This window comes from Myxine glutinosa, chromosome 7 (genome assembly GCF_964187855.1).
Source record: "Myxine glutinosa chromosome 7, kmMyxGlut1.1, whole genome shotgun sequence".
In the NCBI taxonomy this organism is placed as follows: Eukaryota; Metazoa; Chordata; class Myxini; order Myxiniformes; family Myxinidae; genus Myxine; species Myxine glutinosa.
The window spans coordinates 61,808,005-61,829,955 of NC_136267.1; the positions used below are offsets into that span (position 1 = coordinate 61,808,005).

The 21,951-nt window shown below is 43.0% G+C and overlaps 1 protein-coding gene across 4 annotated transcripts in view; it reads left to right on the forward strand.

Moving 5' to 3' along the window:
- The window catches only part of UBR3 (ubiquitin protein ligase E3 component n-recognin 3), a 359,661-nt gene that overhangs the window by 109,378 nt on the left and 228,332 nt on the right, over positions 1-21,951 (forward strand). For all 4 annotated transcript variants that reach the window (XM_068122446.2, XM_068122447.2, XM_068122448.2 and 1 more), the window contains exons 11-18: positions 6,437-6,526; positions 12,034-12,162; positions 12,278-12,330; positions 12,467-12,600; positions 13,964-14,049; positions 14,530-14,671; positions 19,276-19,372; positions 19,735-19,876. In XM_068122446.2, the coding sequence (XP_067978547.2) occupies positions 6,437-6,526; positions 12,034-12,162; positions 12,278-12,330; positions 12,467-12,600; positions 13,964-14,049; positions 14,530-14,671; positions 19,276-19,372; positions 19,735-19,876 (873 nt within the window). The remainder of the gene's footprint in view (positions 1-6,436; positions 6,527-12,033; positions 12,163-12,277; positions 12,331-12,466; positions 12,601-13,963; positions 14,050-14,529; positions 14,672-19,275; positions 19,373-19,734; positions 19,877-21,951) is intronic.

Below are 21,951 nucleotides of genomic sequence, written 5' to 3' on the forward strand. Positions count from 1 at the left end.
TTAAGGAATCAGACATCTTGAAGGAGGAAAGTTTCTGTTAAGCAGATCAATTCTGGATTGTCAGAAGCAACCTGTGTGGAGAGATCAGTCAGGTTTGAGCGAAGGCCCCGGATGTTTGAGGTCCATACCGTTGATGAAGAGAGAGGGGGAGCATCGGGTACAGGACAGGGGAGGGTAGGGGTAGGGTAAGATGAAGGATGAGAGGGGGAGGTAGGGAGAGCAGTTGATAGTGTGTCAGAGATTACAGAAGAGTTACAAGAAAGGGAAGGATGAGGAGAACGAAAGGTTTGATGGTGAAGGGATGAGGCACAGTGAGGGGTTGTTTGAGGGGGGGCAGAGGAAAGTAGAAGATTGGGGGAAGTGGAGGTATGAGATAGAAGGAAGACGAAGTGGGGAGGAGGCAACTTTGAGGAGGAGGGGGGAGGAGGGAGAATTGGAGAGGAATGGTATGGGGGGAGATTTGAATGGGAGGGGTTGGGGGGGGGGGGAGATTTGAAGGGGAGGAGTGAGGGGGGAGTTTAGGAGGGGAGGGGCAGGGGGGAGTTTAGGAGTGTAGGGGCAAGGGGGTATTTAGGAGTGTGGTGTTAAGGGGGGGATTTGGAGGGGAGGGCAAGGGGGGATTTGGAGGGGAGGGGCAAGGGGGGAGTTTCGGAGGGGAAGGGCAAGGGGGGAGTTTAGGAGTGGAGGGGCAAGGGGGAAGTTTAGGAGTGGAGGGGCAAGGGGGGAGTTTAGGAGTGTAGTGGCAAGGGGGGGATTTGGAGGGGAGGGGCAAAAGGGGAGTTTAGAAAGTGGATGATTAATGAAAGACGAACATTGATAACAAATTATCAATTATCAATATCAAATTAAAGACCTCCAGGTCTTTAAAACAGCTGTTCACCACCATCTCTTATCTTCCCCCATCGAAAACCTTGATCTTTTCTACCCCCGGTAATTCACCCCAGAGTCCTTGCAGTGTTCATATGTTTTATTCCTCTCCCACCTCCCCCCAAGTCCTCCCGATGTCCCTGCTCTCAAATGTTGTGTTTGTGTCCTTCCCCCTCTTCCCCCTCTCTTTTGTGTCCTTCCCCCTCTCTCCCCATCTTGTCTGCCGCTCCCCTTGTTTTTTGTGTTTTGTGTGTTGGTTTGTCTTTTTGTGTGATTAATGTTAGCTCTTTCACGAGCCTCGATCTTGTATACAAAAAAAAAAAAAAAAAAAATTGGGTTTATTGTGATTTTCAAGTTAGCAATCCGATTAAGAACGATGGAGGAGGGATGGAATGAATGTGAATTTAGAACATGTAGTGAGGGAGACGTATAAGAGATTGAATTTATTTTTTTTGAAGTGGAATGAGTTGGAGAGGAAATTGAAAAAAGCCTTTTAAATAGGAAGAAAAACCACGTGTTGTAATATACCACTGAATAAAACACTGAAGGGGAAAGTTTAAACATATTTAAATAATATTTAAACAGAACCGTGAACAATCTTATATGCACAAAATACCAACGGGGGGAGGGCCGAGAGGGACAACCACGAGTGACGTGTACAGGGCAAAAGGTGGATGGCAAGGAGATAATGGGGGCGGGGCGAACAGCACACCTGGACAGAAGTACAGGATGAGACAACAGCACATGTGGAGAAAGGAAAATATATGTTTTTTTTTTGTTTTTTTGTTTTTTTTTGTGGTGGGGATTTAAAACGTTAGACAAAGAGTATTATGTTCGGGGTAGAAGGGAAAAATCTAAGAGCCAAGCAAAACACGAAGTAGCGGACTTAAGTTAACAAACACCGACGGGGGTACGGAAACCAATCTTTTGCACACGAGGAGCAAAACACGATTAAACAAAACACGAGTTACAGGACATTCAAACCAAAATTAACTATAAACAAACAATAACGCATAGACGATAAAATAACGAGTTGAAATTTGACAAACACATGAATGAAAAAATAACTCGACTTTGGATGCCCGGAGAGAACCAAGCCTCAAGGTCGGAAGCTTCAACAACTAGGCCGTGCGGCACGAAATACTCGACTATTTTATACAGGTATGAAAGATTAGCACCGAGAATCTCCCGAGGGACACACTATAGGTACACACACATAAGATAAATACAGTTTTGATAAAAATGCAATTGTGAACAATTACTTAACTTCTAGCGTTCGTGAAGATCGTGGAACAGCTTCGAAAAACCGTCAGTTATGATGCCCTGGTTGAAGGACCATTACCTTCTGATCTTCCACCAGGAATGTTTTAAGTGTTCAGAGTTGCGACAACATCTGCCGTTTCATCCAGATTATAATTTCGCTCTAATGATCCAAAAGTAGTATTAAAATTACGGCCCACTTTTGACTGCGTGCTACCTATGGAATAACGCGCACTCTCTGAAAGAAGATTTACATCGAGGAAACTGGGTGAAGTTTGCGCGATCGCTTTCGTGAACACTTGCTTGATGTACGAACCAACACCACAGAACATAGAGCTCTCCAAACCAGTTACTTGGCATTTATATCTTCCTGGACATTCATTCAGTCACATGGCAGTGTTAGATATTTCTCTCCATTTCAACATGATGAATTTTCTCTCCATTTCTCTCCATTTCTCTCCATTTCAATTTCTCTCCATTTGAGTACCAGCTTGCTGGGATGAATGATCCCGGTGTGTACCCCGGTTTAGAATAGGTACACCGTATCCCTGCGCATCGTAAGAGGCGACCAAGGGTTGGCGTCAGGAAGGGCATCCGGCCATAAAAACATTGCCTCAAACAGGGAACCATGATTGTCATGGGGCCCGCAAGGCTAACCCCCGCTGTACGGGGGAAAATGGCCTCAAAACGATCATTCATTCATTCATTCAACATGGTGTGTACCCCGATTTAGATTAGGTACACCGTATCCCTGCGCATCGTACGAGGCGACTCAGGGTTGGCGTCAGGAAGGGCATCCGGCCATAAAAACATTGCCTCAAACAGGGAACCATGATTGTCATGGGGCCCGCAAGGCCAACCCCTGCCCTAGCGGGGAAAAATAGCCTTAAAACGATCATTCAATTCATTCATTCAATATTCATTCATTCAACACCATTGAGACGAGGCCTTAAAACGATCATTCATTCATTCATTTCATTCAACACCATGGACATTCGCAAGCACAACGAGTAAAGCCTTATCTGCAGGATCGGGACGATGGCTCCTCGCGGGATCAGCGAGCACTTACCATTCACATGGTTCTCCCATCTCTTACAGCTTTTCAATCCTCTCACCTTCTCTCTCCGTCCCCCCGTCCCCCTTTTATTTTACTTTATCTTATTTTATGTACCTTTTTCTCATTTTTTATTTTTTGTGTACAGAGTTTAAGCTCGTGGAATAGCTAGAATACTGAACAGATCAGAGCACAACAGAACAGCAGAAAGAGAGGGGAGGAACTCCAACAGCAGGGTTGAAGGCCAAAATGGAGGGAGACTTGGATAAATGATGGGTGTGGGGAAGAATGAGGGTTACAGGAGGATGCACGGAGTGGACAAGTTGAATACAGAAGGAATAAATAGCACCGCAAAGCGGGCGTATCCCCTCAGCCCATGCATGGTGCAAACCAATTTCAAGATGGCTGCCATCGCGGCCATATTGAAAATCGCAGCGTGCCCATTTTCGAAAGGAACCTTCCTCTACTCAACCCCAACACACACTGCAAAAATGGATTTAATCGGACAAGCCGTTCTGCTTGAAATTGACGGAAACCAATTTCAAGATGGCTGCCGTGGCGGCCATATTGAAAATCGCCGTGCACCCATTTTCGAAAATCACCTTCCTCTACTCAACCCCAACACACACTGCAAACATGGATTTAATCAGACAAGCCTTTCTGCTCGAAATTGATGGAAACCAATTTCAAGATGGCTGCCGTGGCGGCCATATTGAAAATAGCAACACGCCCATGAACCTTCCTCTACTCAACCCCAACACACACTGCAAAAATGGATTTAATCGGACAAGCCGTTCTTCTCGAAATTGACAGAAACCAATTTCAAGATGGCTGCCGTGGCGGCCATATTGAAAATCGCAGCGCACCCATTTTCGAAAAGCACCTTCCTCTACCCAACCCCAACACACACTGCAAAAATGAATTTAATCGGACAAGCCATTCTGCTCGTAATTGACAGAAACCAATTTCAAGATGGCTGCTGTGGCGGCCATATTGAAAATCGCAGCGCGCCCATTTTCGAAAGGAACCTTCGTCAACTCAACCCCGACACACTGCAAAAATGGATTTAATCGGACAAGCCATTCTGCTCGAAATTGACGGAAGCCAAAAGCTGACGGACGCCTGGATGACGCCCGTGACGACAATACATCTTCACCCAATTTGTGCTGAGGGGTGAAAACTGTAAAGTTGGGAGGAGGTGGGCTTGGGGTGGGGGTTAACAGGGGTAGAAAAGATCATGGCTTTGAATGCGGAATGATTTTAAATCCCCAACTTTACCGAAATTCCTGGAAGTGTTAATTTGCTTTGTATCGTATACCACTCCCGCTTCACCCAGCCCCCCCCCCCACCCCCTCCACTTCCACAGATCTACTGACGTCCCTGTGCTCTTCTTTGTTGTGCTTGTGTGATTCTGTCTTTCCCCCTCTTGTCTCCCGCTCCCTCCATTGCATGTTTTATGTGTCTGTGCATGTTTTCATGTTCAATGTGTTAGCTCTTCCACGAGCCTCGATTCTGTTTATATTTGAGATGGTGGTGAACAGCTGACTTTAAGACCTGGAGGGAAGAATGTGTTTGAAGAGAATGTGGAACTTGTTTATACTGACTCTTCTCATTCTCCTTCACTTTTCTTTCCCTCCTTTTCCTCTTCTCTCACCTCTTCACCCTCCCCTCACCCCATTCTTTCTCCTTGATATCAGTTGCTCTATTTTTTTTATTTTTTTTATTTAAACTTTATCAGATATCAGTTTTTAAACTTTAAATTTCATTTTTATTTTATTGTCATTGGTCATTTTTCGATGTATCACTTTTTAAGTTATTTTAGTTTATGTATCAGATGTTCTGTCACTTCACTTGTCACTTGTCACTTTTCATTTTTTTCATTTTTCTCCCAGTCCTAGTCCTCATGACTTTTACCCCCTAAGCCCTGACCCTCCCTGTCAAAATCAGTCATTCTCACCTCCATTTGACTGTGCATGCTCTGACTCACTACCACCTTATAATCAACCTTCACCCCAATTCCATATATTTTGCCCTGTGAAAGGTTAACGCCTGAAACATCAGCTTCCCATGGTGGTTTGCATTTCTCGATCAAAGGGCTGTTGATTTTTTTTAATGCATTAGTCTATCCTCTCACCTCGTTCTTCCATGTCCCTTGATTTTGTACAAAAAATTTAACCCCCAAGCTTACATCAGCCCGGCGAGAGGCTTGCGTTGTGCGTCCTGTCCATCTGTCCGTCCGCATTCAAAACCTAAAAATGACGATACATTTTTCATATTCGGCACATCGCTGCAATGGTGTTGGCTTAGCTGTTAGGGTGCTGGCTTGGGATCCTCGGATCCTGAGTTCGAATCCCGGTCGATCGCTGAATTAACGCCAGGGAGGTTGACTCAGCCTGTCATCCTTCCGAGGTCGGCAAATTGAGTACCAGCTTGCTGGGATGAATGATCTCGGTGTGTACCCCGATTTAGAATAGGTACACCGTATCCCTGCACATCTTAAGAGACGACTAAGGGTTGGCGCCAGGAAGGGCATCCGGCCATAAAAACATTGCCTCAAACAGTTAACCATGATTGTCACGGGGCCCGCAAGGCTAACCCCTGCTCTAGCGGGGAAAATGGCCTTAAAACGATCATTCATTTTTTTTGCTGCAATTATATGTGGGCATGAAGAACGTCAAAATATTTTGGGTTTGGGAACGAAGCCATGTTGGAAGTTTGACAATTTCAAAAACGTATTTTTATGTGAGAATGCAGGATTGTATTTATTTTCGCGAACCATTGCTTATTTATATACACTTTACCACGACCAAAGCAAACTTTGTATGATTTCTTTATTTTTCTACACTTTACCATCCCCACTACCAACACACAAGCTTAAAGTATTCATTTATTCTTTATAAACTTTACCATCTCTGCTCTCAGTCTATCATCTAATGTTGAATTATTTATTTATATGCAATTCACCGTTTCTAGTACCAACACACAAATGTGAATGATTTATTTACACACATTTTTCCATCTCTGCTACCTACACATCATAATGGTGGCACATTTCTGGGAGTGATGCTCTCTAGGCATAATTTTTGTTATTATGTTCTCTACTTGTTGGTGCACATTGGCAGCGACAAAACATACCACAACCACTTTGTGATCAATGTGAACCCTGCATGCCACGTTTTAACATGTACTGTCTGAATCTCTCTGTGCATGCACATGAGTTCAAATTGGTACATTTTGTGCTGTCTCATGTTGTAGGCGGTGCGATCTCAGCAGTTTGATCTGGATTCGTTGCTACCAGACCAGGAGTTGTTGGCTAAACTCATGGCTCACCCTTTGCAGATACAGGTGTGGCTATGCTGTATTGCAATGGTTCTTAACCTTTTTCTCAACAGGGACCGACAAAGGTCAGTGATAAATGACCGCGGACTGCCAATCTGAAACCACGTAATTAATGGTCTTTACTGTCTATACCTCAGCACATCATACATCTCTAATAACATTTTACAGTAATGTGTATATATATACACTAGCAGAAGTACCCGGCGTTGCCAGGTGGGGGGCGCGGGGAGGGGAGGGAGGGGGAGGGGTAAGGGGAGGAAGGGAGGGAGGGGTGGAGCGGACAGACATATGGACGGACAAACACTGTTCAAGACGGCTTTGCCCTTTGGGGTACACCGTTAAAATAAATAAACAAGAAGACGTCATGCGGAGCACGATACTCGCAAAATCCCCCCCCCCCCCCCCCAAGAAAAAAAAATTCCATTGATACAGCAAATTGTCCATTTCGTCAAGATTAAAATTGACAGTCTTGATCAAAGCTCGGGTCAATAGGAAGAAAAGTGACGATTTTTCACATGAAAAATTATGATTTTGGAAGGTTCACCTTGCGTTGACCTTTGACCTTTTGACCTCAAATAGTCGGTTTCCCTATTTATTGACTCAATGTGCAAATGCTGTTCAATTTTCAAGTCAATCGGATGAAAATTGACGGCTTTTTAGATGAAAATTTATGATTTTTAAAATTTGACCTTGAGTTGGCCTTTGACCTTTTGACCTCAAAAATAGAATGTTTTCCAATTTAGTGACTCGATGTGCAAAAGCTGTTCAATTTTCAAGTCAATCGGTTGAGAATTGATGGCTTTTTAGATGAAAATTGATGATTTTTAAATTTTGACCCTGAGTTGACCTTTGACCTTTTGACCTCAAAAAAGTTCATTTCCCAATTTTGTGACTTGATATACAAATGCTATTCAATTTTCAAGTCAATCGGATTTAAAACGGCGATTTTAGAAATTTGACCTCCAGATGACCTTTGACCTCAAAATCAATAGGCTTCTCATTTGGGACGACTTATACAACTTGGTGAAGTTTCGTGACGATCGGTTCAGAATTGTGACCTGTAGGCCGGTGACAAACAGACAAACAGACAGAACCACAAACGGAACCGACCAATATACTTGAAAAATCTTCGATTTTGCAAGTAATAAATATATATATATACAGACTTGGCATTTAATATGGAATATTTTTTTTGTGGGGTGAACTTACTTTTTAAGATGACTTAGAACCAAAACTTCATTGGAATTATGTTGAAATTATTCTAGATTTTGTTAATGTGACCTTTAAAAGAAACAAAAACCACATTTGACATTTCGAAGCAAATAAATTGATCCTTGAAAGTGATGTAAACTGATATCGAACTCAATTCACGGACAGTACTGTGTTAAACTTCTGTGCGTTTTCCAGAAGTATCTCTTTATTTTGCACATTAGCCAAAAAATTTTTTTCACAAAAACAAAAGTTAAATTACGACTGGGATTACGGACAGTAAAATTACAGTTCAGGACTTCGTGTAACCCCCACGAGCATTCAGGAGAGCACATACACGGAGAGGCATGCTGTTCACGAGATTTGCCAAGGTTTGGACAGGAATCGCTTGCCATGCAGTGACAATAGTCTGCTGCAATTCACGCACAGAGGCAGGCTGCTGGTCCAAGTTGTCGATTTGACGCGTTAATTCTGCCCACAAGTTCTCTATCGGATTCTTATCCGGGGACATGGCAGGCCACTCCATATGCTCTACACCACGGTCAGCAAGAAAGTGTTGGATCATGCGAGCACAATGAGGCCGTGCATTGTCATCTTGGAAGACAAAGTTTCCTCGAAAGCTGCACGAGCAAATGGAAGCAATGTTTCTTCCAGAATGACCCTGTACTTGAACTGGTTCAGGTTTCCATTCAGAACAACCAGGTCTGTTTTGCCCCCTGCATGAAAAGCAGCCCAAACGGTCACCCCACCACCTCCAGCTTGGACTCTTGGCACTATACAATCTTCGTTGTGGGCTTCATGCACTTGTCTGCGCACTCGGACGCGGCCATCTTGACGATAGACCAGAAATCTAGACTCGTCACTGAAGGTCACGTGATTCCAGTGTCCTGGCTGCCATTGACGGTGCTCTCTGGCCCACTGCAATCGGCGCTGGCAGTGTTGTCTGGTCAGACGTGGCTTTCTCAGGGGACGCCTGGCACGATAGCCTGCTTGAACCAGTCGTTGGTTGACTGGCCTTCTAGATACAGGCACATTTGTCAGTTGCTGCCACTCAGCCCTAAGCCGATTAGCTGACTTGGTACGGCCATTGCGGACTAACCGGTGCAGCTGGCGATCATCCCTCCTTGTGGTTCTGCGGGGACGTCCTGACCTCGGTATTGGAGTAGGGACACCCCTCTGAGCATTTCGTTTCAGGATCTTTGACACCTGACCTTGAGTGATGCCATACTGCCGAGCAATAGCACGCTGTTTCATGCCAGAATTTCGTAAAGCCACCACTAAATGACAAACAGCATTGTCGAGTTGACGGACCATCTCCAGGGGAAGCGGCAATAACTTTTGTGGACGTGCAGCAGTTGTTTTCCACTAATACAGAACGCAACAACCCTTATATACCCGATTGTGAAGCCAATCGTCAAATGTACCTGTCCGTACATTTTGTCACGCCACCTGTGATATAATCCTGTTATTGACTTCTTGCTGCGACAGACAAACAGTGACATGGTTTTTTTAACAAAGAAATCACCGAAGCGTAAAAGAAACTCACCAGATTGATATACCGAGTTCAGAAAGTAAACCCAAGTCAAGAAAAAAAAAAATATTCCATATTAAATGTCAAGTCTGTATATATATATATATATATATATATATATATATATATATATATATATATATATATATATATATATATATATATATATATATATATATATATATATCAATCTATCTATCTATCTATATATATATATATATATATATATATATATATATATATATATATATATACACAATATATACTAGCAGAAGTACCCGGCATTGCCGGGCGGGGGAGAGGAGGGGAACGGGGGGGGGGGGGGGTGGGGGGTGGGGGGGAGCGAGCCCCTTGGCATAGCGAGTGATTTTTTTTTGTCATAGCGTCATAGCGATTTTTTTTTTCATAGCGGTCATAGCGTCATAGCGTCATAGCGATTTTTTTTTTCATAGCGTCATAGCGTCATATCGTTCATAGCGTCATAGCGTTCATAGCGTCATAGCGTCATCACGTGATCGCTCTGAGCGAATCAGCGCCCACCTGCCCTGATTCCGTTGATTCCGTGCGCTGAAATGCGCTGAGGTAAATATGAATAAAAAATATGGATCGTCAAATATTTTGAGTTCGGCCATGTTCGTCCCACGCTCAATGGCCATGTCTATGTCAAATATCAAGCACATAAGCCTCTCCGTTTAGGAGTCTATCGGTAACATTACACACACACACACACACACACACAAACTGTGTTATATATATATATATATATATATATATATATATATATACACACACACCCATACACACACACGAGTATATACATGGAAAGTATAACTCGAACAGCTTGCCGTATATCCACGAACATACACAGGATGAAGGGGAACTGTTTCCTGCTGCATAAGTTCTGGTACTGTACTCGTGAATATTCATTCATTCAATCCATCCTTGGCGTTCCTGGCTGAAGTCAGATACTACGATTTAATTACTACAATAAACATGTTTTGTTTCAGAATAAATTACAAAGGGATTGTTGAGTAAGTGGTGCCACTTTATGTTGATAAAGCTACAGGTTCCATCTCCATCATATCAAAAATAATACTGAAAAGACAAATAAAATTAACTATACCGCTGCGTAACATATACGGCCTCGTGTTTTTAAACACGTTGATTCATATATTTCACTGTAAACACAATTAACAATCTCGGTCTTCTCGGTTTCAACACTTAATGAGCCCAATGATCGAACTGTTGTGTGTGTGTGTGTGTGTGTGTGTGTGTGTGTGTGTGTGTGTGTGTGTGTGTGTGTGTGTGTGTGTGTGTGTGTGTGTGTGTGTGTGTGTGTGTGTGTGTGTGTGTGTGTGTGTGTGTGTATGTATATATATATATATATATATATATATATATATATATATATAATATATAAATATATATATATAATATATACGTATATATATATATATATATATATATATATATATATATATATATATATATATATATAATCGTTAGATTAAATAAGACGCGGACGTAGCTTCAGGACGTCGATCTTTAATTGTCGACAAGCTTTCGAACCAACAAAGGTCTTCTTCTGAGTCTACAAAAACAGCAGGCATGTATATCAGTCAAGTGTGTATGGTGATGTGTGTGAGATGTGTGATGTGAGTAAAAAATTGCATACAGAAGGAAGAGCCACGCCAAAGTTCACTCACCAGCCCCAAGTTCGACGGAAGTGACCGTGACGCAAACGGTCACTTCCGTCGAACTTGGGGCTGGTGAGTGAACTTTGGCGTGGCTCTTCCTTCTGTATGCAATTTTTTACTCACATCACACATCTCACACACATCACCATACACACTTGACTGATATACATGCCTGCTGTTTTTGTAGACTCAGAAGAAGACCTTTGTTGGTCGAAAGCTTGTCGACAATTAAAGATCGACGTCCTGAAGCTACGTCTGCGTCTTATTTAATCTAACGATTATATATTCAATACAAATGAGACGCCCTGCTCGTACTTTGGAGTTTCTACTATTTCTTACAGTTATATATATATATATATATATATATATATATATACATACATATACACACAGCATGTACACAAAACATGTACACATGTACACAAATATTGCACACAGTGCGTGTTTCGCAATACAGTGCGAAACATTTCTCAATGTTTCTCTCAATCTTCGTTTCATCTATATGAACTCTCTAGTTTGAACTATAACTATTTCAAGTCAAGGAAGAATGCAAGTAGTTGACGTCGTGTTCAAAAAGTCCACGTAATTAACACAGATGCAATCAATTTGAGATTTTTGTTATTCAATGTATTGGGATGTTTTATTGTAATCTGGATGCACTGTGTTCGGTTGACATGCTCATGTTGTATTTTTCCTTTTATGCCATTTTTTTGTGTTTTTCAACGTTTTTCAGAATTGAGGTTAGAAATCCAAGAGGTTAGGGTCCCCCTCAATTATTCAAATTTAGAGAGACCATTCATCTGCAATTTGGATCGCTCTACCTGTGTTGGCTTCAATTTCTGCAGTATCTCTGGTGACTTTCACGTCAATCTTCAGCTGTTCCACCAGAGGACGCTTTTGTCCTATATCATTGATTTGGATAATGCTAAGTTGTGAAAAGTCTGCAGGGAGTATACCGGAGAACCTTATTTAATAGCATTTTGTCCCTTAGCTAATTTGTTTGGATTCTAAGATTATGTATGTCCTTTTTTTGGTGCCTTGCCTTCCTTAAAACAAACTTTTTGATTGGGCCTCAGGCATGCCTCTCAGAAATTCACAGCAACATGTGGGTGAGGAATGGCCTTCAGATCAAGGGACAGGCAATGACGTATGTGCAATCTCACTTCTGCAACTCTATGATCGATCCCGACATCTACCTCCTTCAGGTAATGTCCCTGTGTGTGAGATGAATCGCTTTCAGAAAGCCTTGCCTTTTTTTAAAGCTCTAAACCTGTTATACCTTCCAGGTATTCACTGATGGTCTTCCTTGAAATATTGTAGGTCTGTGCATCGAAGCTTGATCCAGATTTCTTCATTTCATCTGTTTTTGAGAGGTGAGTAGATTTCAGCAGGTGCCTGCCAAAGGGGATTATTTAAGTAGCTTAGTCTGTTTTTCAAGGTTGTGTTGGAAGCCATTGAACCTATTTATTCTTATCCTCAACATGTTCTCCTGTTTCTTCAACTTGCCAGATACAAGGTTGTGGACCTGCTGACAATCGCCTCGAAGCACCAAAATGCTGTATTGGACCCCGAGCATGAACGCCCCATGCTGGAGGGAGCACTCACCTTTCTGGTGGTACTGCTGGGTGTGAGACTCCACTTGGGTAGGCCTGCAAAACCGTTGACTTGCTAACTAGTGGTCTCTTCAAATGATTTTGCCTCGCAGACCATCTTCCTCTCACAACAAGATTAATTTCTACATTTCTTTAAAATGTGTAGCCTGGTGTTGGCTTAGCGGTTCGGGTGCCGGCTTTGGATCCTAGGATCCTGGGTTCGAATCCCGGTCGATCGCTGAATTAACGCCAGGGGGGTTGACTCAGCCTGTCATCCTTCCGAGGTCGGCAAATTGAGTACCAGCTTGCTGGGATGAATGATCACGGTGTGTACCCCGATTTAGAATAGGTACACAGTATCCCTGCGCATCGTAAGAGCGTGACCAAGGGTTGGCGTCAGGAAGGGCATCCGGCTATAAAAACATTGCCTCAAACAGGGCACCATGATTGTCATGGGGCCCGCAAGGCTAAGCCCCGCTCTAGCGGGGAAAATGGCCTTAAAACGATCATTCATTCATTCATTCATTCATTCATTTCTTTAAAATGTGTCCGAAACACCTCAAATTGCTTTCTGTCCTCTCCCTTTGTTACTCAGTTGAGAACTCCAAAATTCTGCAGAATCTATCCTCCCTAAAATTGCATTTTCCTACTGAAAGGAGGAAGAAGAACCGTTTTGAGATTATTTGTCTTGCGGAACCAATATTTGCAAGAATAATTTCTCATTTCTCTGAAAGCATGAGACAATACAGATGGGTTGACGACATTGCTGCTTTTTTCTTTCTGAGGTCACAAGAGCGTAAGACGACGATCATTCATGTGTTGTGACGCCGTTTCCATGCTGCTTTTGTCCGTGTTCCATGCACGGATGATATTTGGAGGAACAGTGCCTGTGCCCTTGGCCATCTCTCTGTGCAAAGTCAGGCAGCACAGGCTGATGGATGTGCATGCTAGCATGGTTTCGGCAACACATTTGAAGAAAAGTCATCTTCATTTTCTTTCTTGAACAGACGGGAACAAAGTGAATTTCATTTTAAGGATTGCATTCATAATGTGGCTCTTGAGTTTTCCCCACACGTGCGTAAATCGTTATGAAGATTCATTGTTCCATCCTTCGGTTATTTTAATTTGCTGAATGAAGTGCCTCATTTGGCCTCTATTGTGCTCATTTGGTGTGATTTTTATTAATGGTGTAATTAACATTGACGTCTTTTTCATAAGAAAGGTTAAAAATTGACTTTGTTTTCCATTTCCAACTTGATTCTCCAAACTTAATGGTTGAGGATGAGTGATTTTGGTGTCTTGCATCACGATTGCAGTGCCAGTCTCTTCTCACCACTAGCACTCTGAGCTCACTAACCGATAGTATCCTTCCGGAGATGGTTGTTTTTCTGCTCTACCACCCGCTTTCCCATAGGCGTCGCAGATGACGAGATATTGCATTCAGAGATGGTTTCCCAGCTGTGCATGGGTGACAAGACTCACAGCAGCCTGTTGGATCTGATATCCTTTTTCGTGCTTCCCGACCCCCAGCACCACCTCATGCAATCATATTGAGGCATGATTGTGGAGATTTGCTGGTTCGTTGGAAGTCCCACCTGAATTACCAATGGTGTGGATTTTTTGTTGAGTAGCCTATGCCATCCCTAGTAACCAATGTGCACACATGCTGGGTTTAAGTTATGCTGTGCATTTGTTCTGCCTTTCCCTTCCAGGACAGACCCCCTGCTTGCTTAGAAAATTGAGTCGGTCAGCAGGCGTGGCAGTATTTTGGGGACGATGCATTTTTCTGATGTAGATGAGCATCGGATTTTTCTGGGAGTTTCATTGTCCATATTTTGTAGGACTAGAAGCACAGTATTTATTTTTATTTGTTATGCCTAACAGTTGTAGGGATTCAGGATATTTGCACCACTTTGTTCATATTTGTCCTGAGAAGGTTAAATTGAAAAAAGGTGGTTTGGACTTAACCAAGCATGGAACATTCCAGAAAACCCCAACCCGAAGAGTGGCGTGTCCCTGGGTACGGGCTATTTCGAGAAGGTGCTATCAGCCGTGGCAGACTTCAGGGCACCTGTATTTGAGCCCGGCGGCAGCATGCAGCAGGGCATGTACACCCCAAAATGTAAGTGCCCAACACGAACTGCAGCCTGCACAGTATACACCAGGGTAATGTGCACACCCATGTTCCCTCGACTTGTGCATTTGCACCTGTCATCCTTTTGTTATTGAAACGTTCACACTTGAAAATGAGGGTTTAAATGCAGTGCTGAAGTGATGCAAAGGCATGAAATCAACAAGCATGAGAAGCTACCTGAGATTAGTTTGTAAGTTGTATCCAATCTTGATTTGAGCCTGTATATGGAGCATTGAACTCTGCTTTGTCAAACGTGTGTGTGTGATGCAAAGCAAAGGATACAGTTTGTGGTTGTCACTACGTTGTGAAAAATGTTGTTGGGGCGGTATAGAATGGCCCACCTGTGCCATAAGACCTCTTCAGCAGCCGTATCCTGAGTGCGAGTTTTTGACATCTCCGATTGAACTATGGTCTGAATTAGCGAACACGATTCTCAAAACTGACACTGGGGGAACTGTTCAAGACAAAACGTAGGCCGCTGTCCACTGCATAAAACAATGAAAGATTGACAAGTGAGGATTGCCACCACATTGCTGAGACTTTTGGCACATCAAACATGAAGCTTCCACAGCCGAATCTGACGTTGTCTCTCTTCTACCTTTGTATTTTATCTCTTATGCTCTCTCTGATGTGACCTTTACTTTTTCATGTGACCTTTAATTGACATCCAGAAGTAACAGTGGGTTGACGACATCTAACGCTGGCGGAGGCATATCCATCGACACATTCGCGACAAATTTTATTCTCTTATCATGTATGTCTTGCTGTTTTATTATCACTTTCATCAGACATTTTGAATTTGATTGCTTTTGTTACCCCTCCCGCCCCCTAGCCATTTTATTGTCCCTCGTCGCGAAAGGAGGACTATGGTTTTCCCCTACGTCCGTGTGTGCGTGCATGCGGACGTGCGTGCATAAGCGAAGGACCGAATTCTAATTTGGTGTGTAGGTGCAACTAGGCATATGGAAGAACCCTATTGAAAATTGGGTCGCCAAGTCAAAATCCAAGATGGCCGCCACCATGTATGTCTGAACCTTGTGAGCGGAATATCTTGAAACATAAGCGAAGTACCAACTTCTAATCTGGTGTGTGGGTGTATCTAGGCATAAGGAAGAACGCTATTGAAAATTGGGTCACCAATTCAAAATCCAGGATGGCCGCCACCATGTATGTCTGAACCTTGTGAGTGGAATATCTTGAAACATAAGCGAAGTACCAACTTCTAATCTGGTGTGTGGGTGTATCTGGGCATAAGGAAGAACGCTATTGAAAATTGGGTCACCAATTCAAAATCCAGGATGGCCGCCACCATGTATGTCTGAATCTTGTGAGCGGAATATCTTGAAACATAAGCGAAGTACCAACTTCTAATCTGGTGTGTGGGTGTATCTATGCATAAGGAAGAACGCTATTGAAAATTGGGTCGCCACGTCAAAATCCAAGATGGCCGCCTCCATATATATGTCTGAACCTTGTGAGCACAATATCTTGAAAAATAAACGAACTACTAACTTATAATCTGGTGTGTGGGTGTATCTACGCATAAGGAAGAACGCTATTGAAAATTGGGTCGCCACATCAAAATCCAAGATGGCCGCCTTGCGTCTTCCACTTTGTCAACGCACATCACTTCACCGACGGGGGACCTCGGCGTAACGCTTGTTTAAACTTTGCGTTGACCTGCACTCATCTAAAGCTCTACATGAAATGCGACCAACTTGGAAAGAGCACTTTCTCTGTGTCACGATCATCACATGATGCATAATTCCCACACCTGCTAAACCCATTAAGCATCTATGGCAGCAACTGTATAACAATAATCCCCGTCATTGGCTCTTCATGTGATGAGAAAACTCCAAGCTGCTCTCTTAATGTATCCGTCATAAAAGCACATCGTCAGCAAGACCAGTCGGAAGCATCATGGTCAAACTGCTTCAATAATGGTATTAAGTTGGCCATCTTGTTTCAGGTTTGCACCCAGCTTAAAGCTTACCCCATGACTGGGCATTACATCAATCGTATAGAATTGTTTTTGGCCATTACCACAAGCCTACATATGTCATGAAGAGTTTGAAGTGATGGTAATTTTAGAAGCCCGGTGGGTTTTTGACCATTACGTTATAACCAGTGCAGAATCAATGGGTCGGTTTATTTATTTATTTTTTCTTCCACTTGATGATTTAGATGTTGGCAGACCTTTGCCAAAAGAAACACAATGCGTTCCCTTTCAAGGAAAAAGCTTACCTTGGTTTAACTCGTCGTTTGCAAATAGCAATGTTTAACAATAATGAATTTCCTTTCCCCGAGCATCACCGCGATTCAAGGGCAGCACGTTATCAACGGGCATTGAGTATTTTCAAATTGAATTGGAATTTTGTAGAATCCAATTTTGTGTACATTTTCTGCCTTTTAATTTTTTTTTCTGTTTTCCTTCTTATCTGCCAGGCACACATAAGCGACAGTGTTGCCGTTAAAGCCTTTGGCACCCACAATGTGCACAAAGCATGTAGCCCGTAATTGGCAGGCCGGTCCGCTCTTTGCCCGTGGCAGTTTCGGCTGATTACCGCAATCTGCAGACACATCTCTCTGCCTGTCGCTGGGCAGTAAGTTGCCAATTTTAAGTGCTCTGCAATTTTGCCAATTTTCCGAAGCCATTTCTTTGTACTCTGCCACAGATGACGTTCAGTGATAGAGGGTTTGCAAAAAGGGGGGACACTAAAAGGCTCAAATGCTAATGGTGTCCCTTGATTAGCTATTGTGCCCTGCCCCATCCTTTTCCCATCCTCATTCGTGTCGGATAACAAACATCACTTCCTCGTCATTGGACCTTTTTTTTTTTTTTTTTTTTTTTCTATACAAGATGAGTGAAAGAGCGAACATTAATCACACAAAAAGTCAAACCGACACACAAAACACAAAAAATAAGGGGAGCGGTAGACAAGATGGGGAGAGAGGGGGAAGGACACAAACACAACATTTGAGAGCAAGGACATCGGGAGAAATGTTTTAGGGGGATGGCTTGGGGGGAGGTGGTAGAGGTATAAAACATATGAACACTGCAAGGACTTCCAGGATGTTGGAATTGTTGGAATTGGAATTTTTTTGTAGGAATTTCAAAAAAGTGTATCTGGGGTGAATTAGCGGGGGTACAAAAGATCAAGGTTTTGGATGGGGGAAGATAAGAGATGGTGGTGAACAGCTGTTTTAAAGACCTGGAGGGAGGAGTGGGATTGAAGGGAGTGGGGGAGTTTGTTCCAGAGGCGGGAGAAAAGGGGAATGAAAGAGTGAAGGTGAGCAGAGAGCCTAGACTTTGGCAGTTTAACCTTAAGAGGGTTGCAGGCAGATCTTGTGCGACCTGAAGGAATATTGGTGGGGACAGAGCCTAGAGAGAGCTGAAGCAATGTTTGCTTCATTGCAAACATTGCTTCAAAGGACAATAAAACATTGCTTCAAACATTCAGCTTCAAACATTTGATAACGAAAGTATCATTGTGAAATGATTTACTTTGTCCTCAGATTTGTCGTTATTCTTTCCATTTTATTTTTTGCAGCGCTCCAGCTTGTATATCTTTACCTTGTTTTTCGTGTGGGTGGGGAGGAGAGAGTTGGCGTGCATTATATTACCTCTGCCACCAAAGGTTGACATGGGGATGATGTCTTCTTCACCCCTGTCTGTCTCTTTGTCTATGAGCAGGACATGTCAAAATGTTCCGGATGGATTTGGACGAAACTAGATTTGTCCGAAAACTCGATTTCGGTGAAGATTCAGACGCTATAATTTTAAAAGTGATTCTTCACCATTATGAGATCGGGCCAAAAACGATACATAGCTTGATATTTCAGGTCATTGTTGACGGATTATGACTAAACTTGGTGAATGAGTTGGGGATGTGACGAGAACGAGCCGATTGGATTTTGGTTCAGGTCCGGATGCAGACCCGGCCTATCGATGGGATACAAACCGTAAACTGTTCAGGTTGGCAGAGGTATACGCTCTATCGAGCGTCATTCTAGTTAACCATAAGTTTCCTTGCAATGAACTTCAATACAGGAGGACGCCATTAGGCCCATCAAAGCCTGAGCTCGTATTGCCAAACGTATTGTTGGTTGTCTGAACTCTCTTTTGTAAATGCTGAGCATCAAGCAAGGAAGCAACGCGTACCATTTTTTCACGTCTTTGGCATGACTTGCCCAGGGTTTGAACCACCGACCTCCTCGATTCCGAGCGGACACTAACCATTTTGCCACAGAGTTTGGTTATTAACTGAAAAATTATTTCGAAAATTTATTGCTTCTACCAGCAGCCTGTCTATACTGCTGTGTGATTTACTTTGCCCATTATGTCTCTCTATCTCCTCCCCATATTAATTCCTACTGTAAAAAAATTTTTCATCAAACCCCCTGCCCCTCAACCTCCATCGCGTGGTGTCATGGGCCTATGCTGTTTCTCATTAATAACGCATTTAGAGATACTGTACAGTATGCGTCGATGTTCTTGATGTGTTTGTGTTGTTGCCAATTTTATGAATTATTTACTTGCTCTAATATCTTCCTCATTCTTCTGACCATCTTTTCATTCCAACCCTCCTCAGCGGCAGTGTGGGATGTCGAGTTTGACCCGGTATCTGTGATATTGCGTGCTGTTTATCGCCGTGACATGCAGTCAGCGATGGACAGATATACTGCCTTGTGAGTGTTCTTTGCGCATGCCCTGCACGGTTATTATTTTCAGTTGTTATCTACTTAATGTTCATTGTAAGTTTTTGGTTTTTGGATTGTTTTGCATATTCATCTTCATTGTGTCATTTATCAGTCCAATATGGCACTGCATATCAGTCGCATTTCCCATTTTTCAGTTTTCATTGTTTTATTGACATGCTGTTCATACTTTTGTGTGCCCCACTCCACCCCCTCTTTCACACACTCCACCTAACCTATCTGCACTTTGCTCTGTCCTTTGTGATGCGGGTGATTCCATGGTTAAAGCTTTTGATGGTGAATTAAATGCTGCATAATTGTTCCTTCAGCATATCAACTGATCTCATTTTCAGCCTCAAACAGAGTAGTCGTTTTGATGGTAACCCTTGGCCACCTTATCGTGAGCGGCCACCTTTACATCCACAGTACCAGGGACTCCTGCGCCTCCTACACTGCAAGACCATGCACATTGTGCTTTTTACCCTGCTCTATAAGGTGAGTCGTTATCGACCTGTGCCAGGTGGCCAAGCCATTGGCATTGGGCAGTTGAGTTGATACATAGCAGGGTTGTTGGTGTTTAGAGTGGAACTGTGACCAAATTTGCTGAATGTATAAACTCCTCAAGATGTCACTCATAACAGTTAATGAGAGCAGCCAGGTCTTGTGGAAAAGTCGCAAAAAATGACTGAACTATATCGTAGATTTCATCCATCCAAAAAAATTTTAAAAAACTCCCGAGCCCAAATGAAGGAAAACTTGTAAAGCCTGACATATTTCTGAGCTTTTAGACAAGAAAATATCCAAGTAAAGAAAGGAACACTGAAGTTTAAAATATCTATCATATTCACCTGGTGTTGGCTTAGCGGTTAGGGTGCCGGCTTGGGATCCTAGGATCCTGGGTTCGAATCCCGGTCGATCGCTAAATTAACACCAGGGGGGTTGACTCAGCCTGTCATCCTTCCGAGGTCGGCAAATTGAGTACCAGCTTGCTGGGATGAATGATCCCGGTGTCTACCCCGGTTTAGAATAGGTACACCGTATCCCTGTGCATCGTAAGAGGCGACTAAGGGTTGGCGTCAGGAAGGGCATCCGGCCATAAAAACATTGCCTCAAACAGGGAACCATGATTGTCATAGCGCCCGCAAGGCTAACCCCCGCTCTAGTGGGGAAAATGGCCTTAAAACGATCATTCATTCATTCATTCATTCACCAGTCCTCAGTGTTTGAAAATCAAAATATATTATCATCAAAATTGCTAAGTTTGATTTGCTAAACAGCAGCCATTTTGAAAAATGAAGTTTTAACCTACCCAGTCAAATATATTAATTAGCTTCACAGTGTATTTTTACCTTCGCCACTGAATATGGATGGAGGTTATGTTTTCACACCTGTCTCTGTCTGTTTGTCTATGAACAGGATATCTCAAAAGGGTATGAACGGATATGGACGAAATTTGGTGGGCAGGTTGGGTCTGTGACAAGCACGAATTGCTTAGATTTTGGTGAAGATCTGGATCCGAATGTGGATAATAGAATTTCTTTAGTGATTCTTTACCATTGAAAGGTGGGGCCAAAACTAAAGCACAGGTTATGACAAAACTTGGTGGACAGGTTCGTTGTGTAACCAGAAATTTATTCAAATTTGGTGAAGATACCAATCCGGAACCGGATCTGAGAATTTTAAAATTTTAAAATGATTCTTTCATCTTTGACAGATGTGGCCAAAAACAATATATAGCACGTTATTTCAAAAAGTTGTTGACGGATTATGACGAAACTTGGTGGACTAGTTGGGTAGGTGACGAAGCCAAGCCAATTCGATTTTGGGAAAGGTCCGAATCCAGATCTGGCCTATCATTGGGATACAAAACGTAAACTGTTCAGCCTCGCGGAAGTATGCACTTTACAGGGTGCTGTTGTATGTTCCAAAATAATTACAATATTATACTTATGTTTGAAAAAAAAATGACCCTCTAGGTGCACTCTGCGCACAGTGCAGTGCCAAACATGAAGTATGTGACCACACAGCCCCAACGCTTTGGGCAAACACTTCTATCAGTACCTTCACCAGGTGTCCCCATTGCCGAAGGGCTCGCTGGTCTTAACATTTAACTGCAATAAGCACCACCCAGCTGCGTGAACACACCGTCCAGCTATATTGTGACGTTAAGCAAATAGCACCGCTCTCCCCACCCCCACCACCTGAATTGATCATACCGTGTGGTAACCCTGTGAAGAGGAAACCGCAAAACAGAAATGGATGTCTGCACCACAGTACGACAGGAGAAATTGCAAGTGAAAGGTGACAGACTCTCAAGTGCAGTAGTAACGCTTGTTGAAATAGGGGAGACCATTAGTTTGTGTGTGGTGTGGAAGAGCTTGAGGACAGCAGACTTCGGAGGAGGATTCCACATCCAAGAGAAGAGGGGGTTAAAAAGAATGAAGGTGAATGTTAAGCTTGCATCCGGTGAGGGCAAAAATATACAACCACAGTGGAGGAGGAGCATGAGACCCTGACTTCCTGTTGTGACATACCAATGACGCAGTGGGCCATTGACATTAAACTTGTGA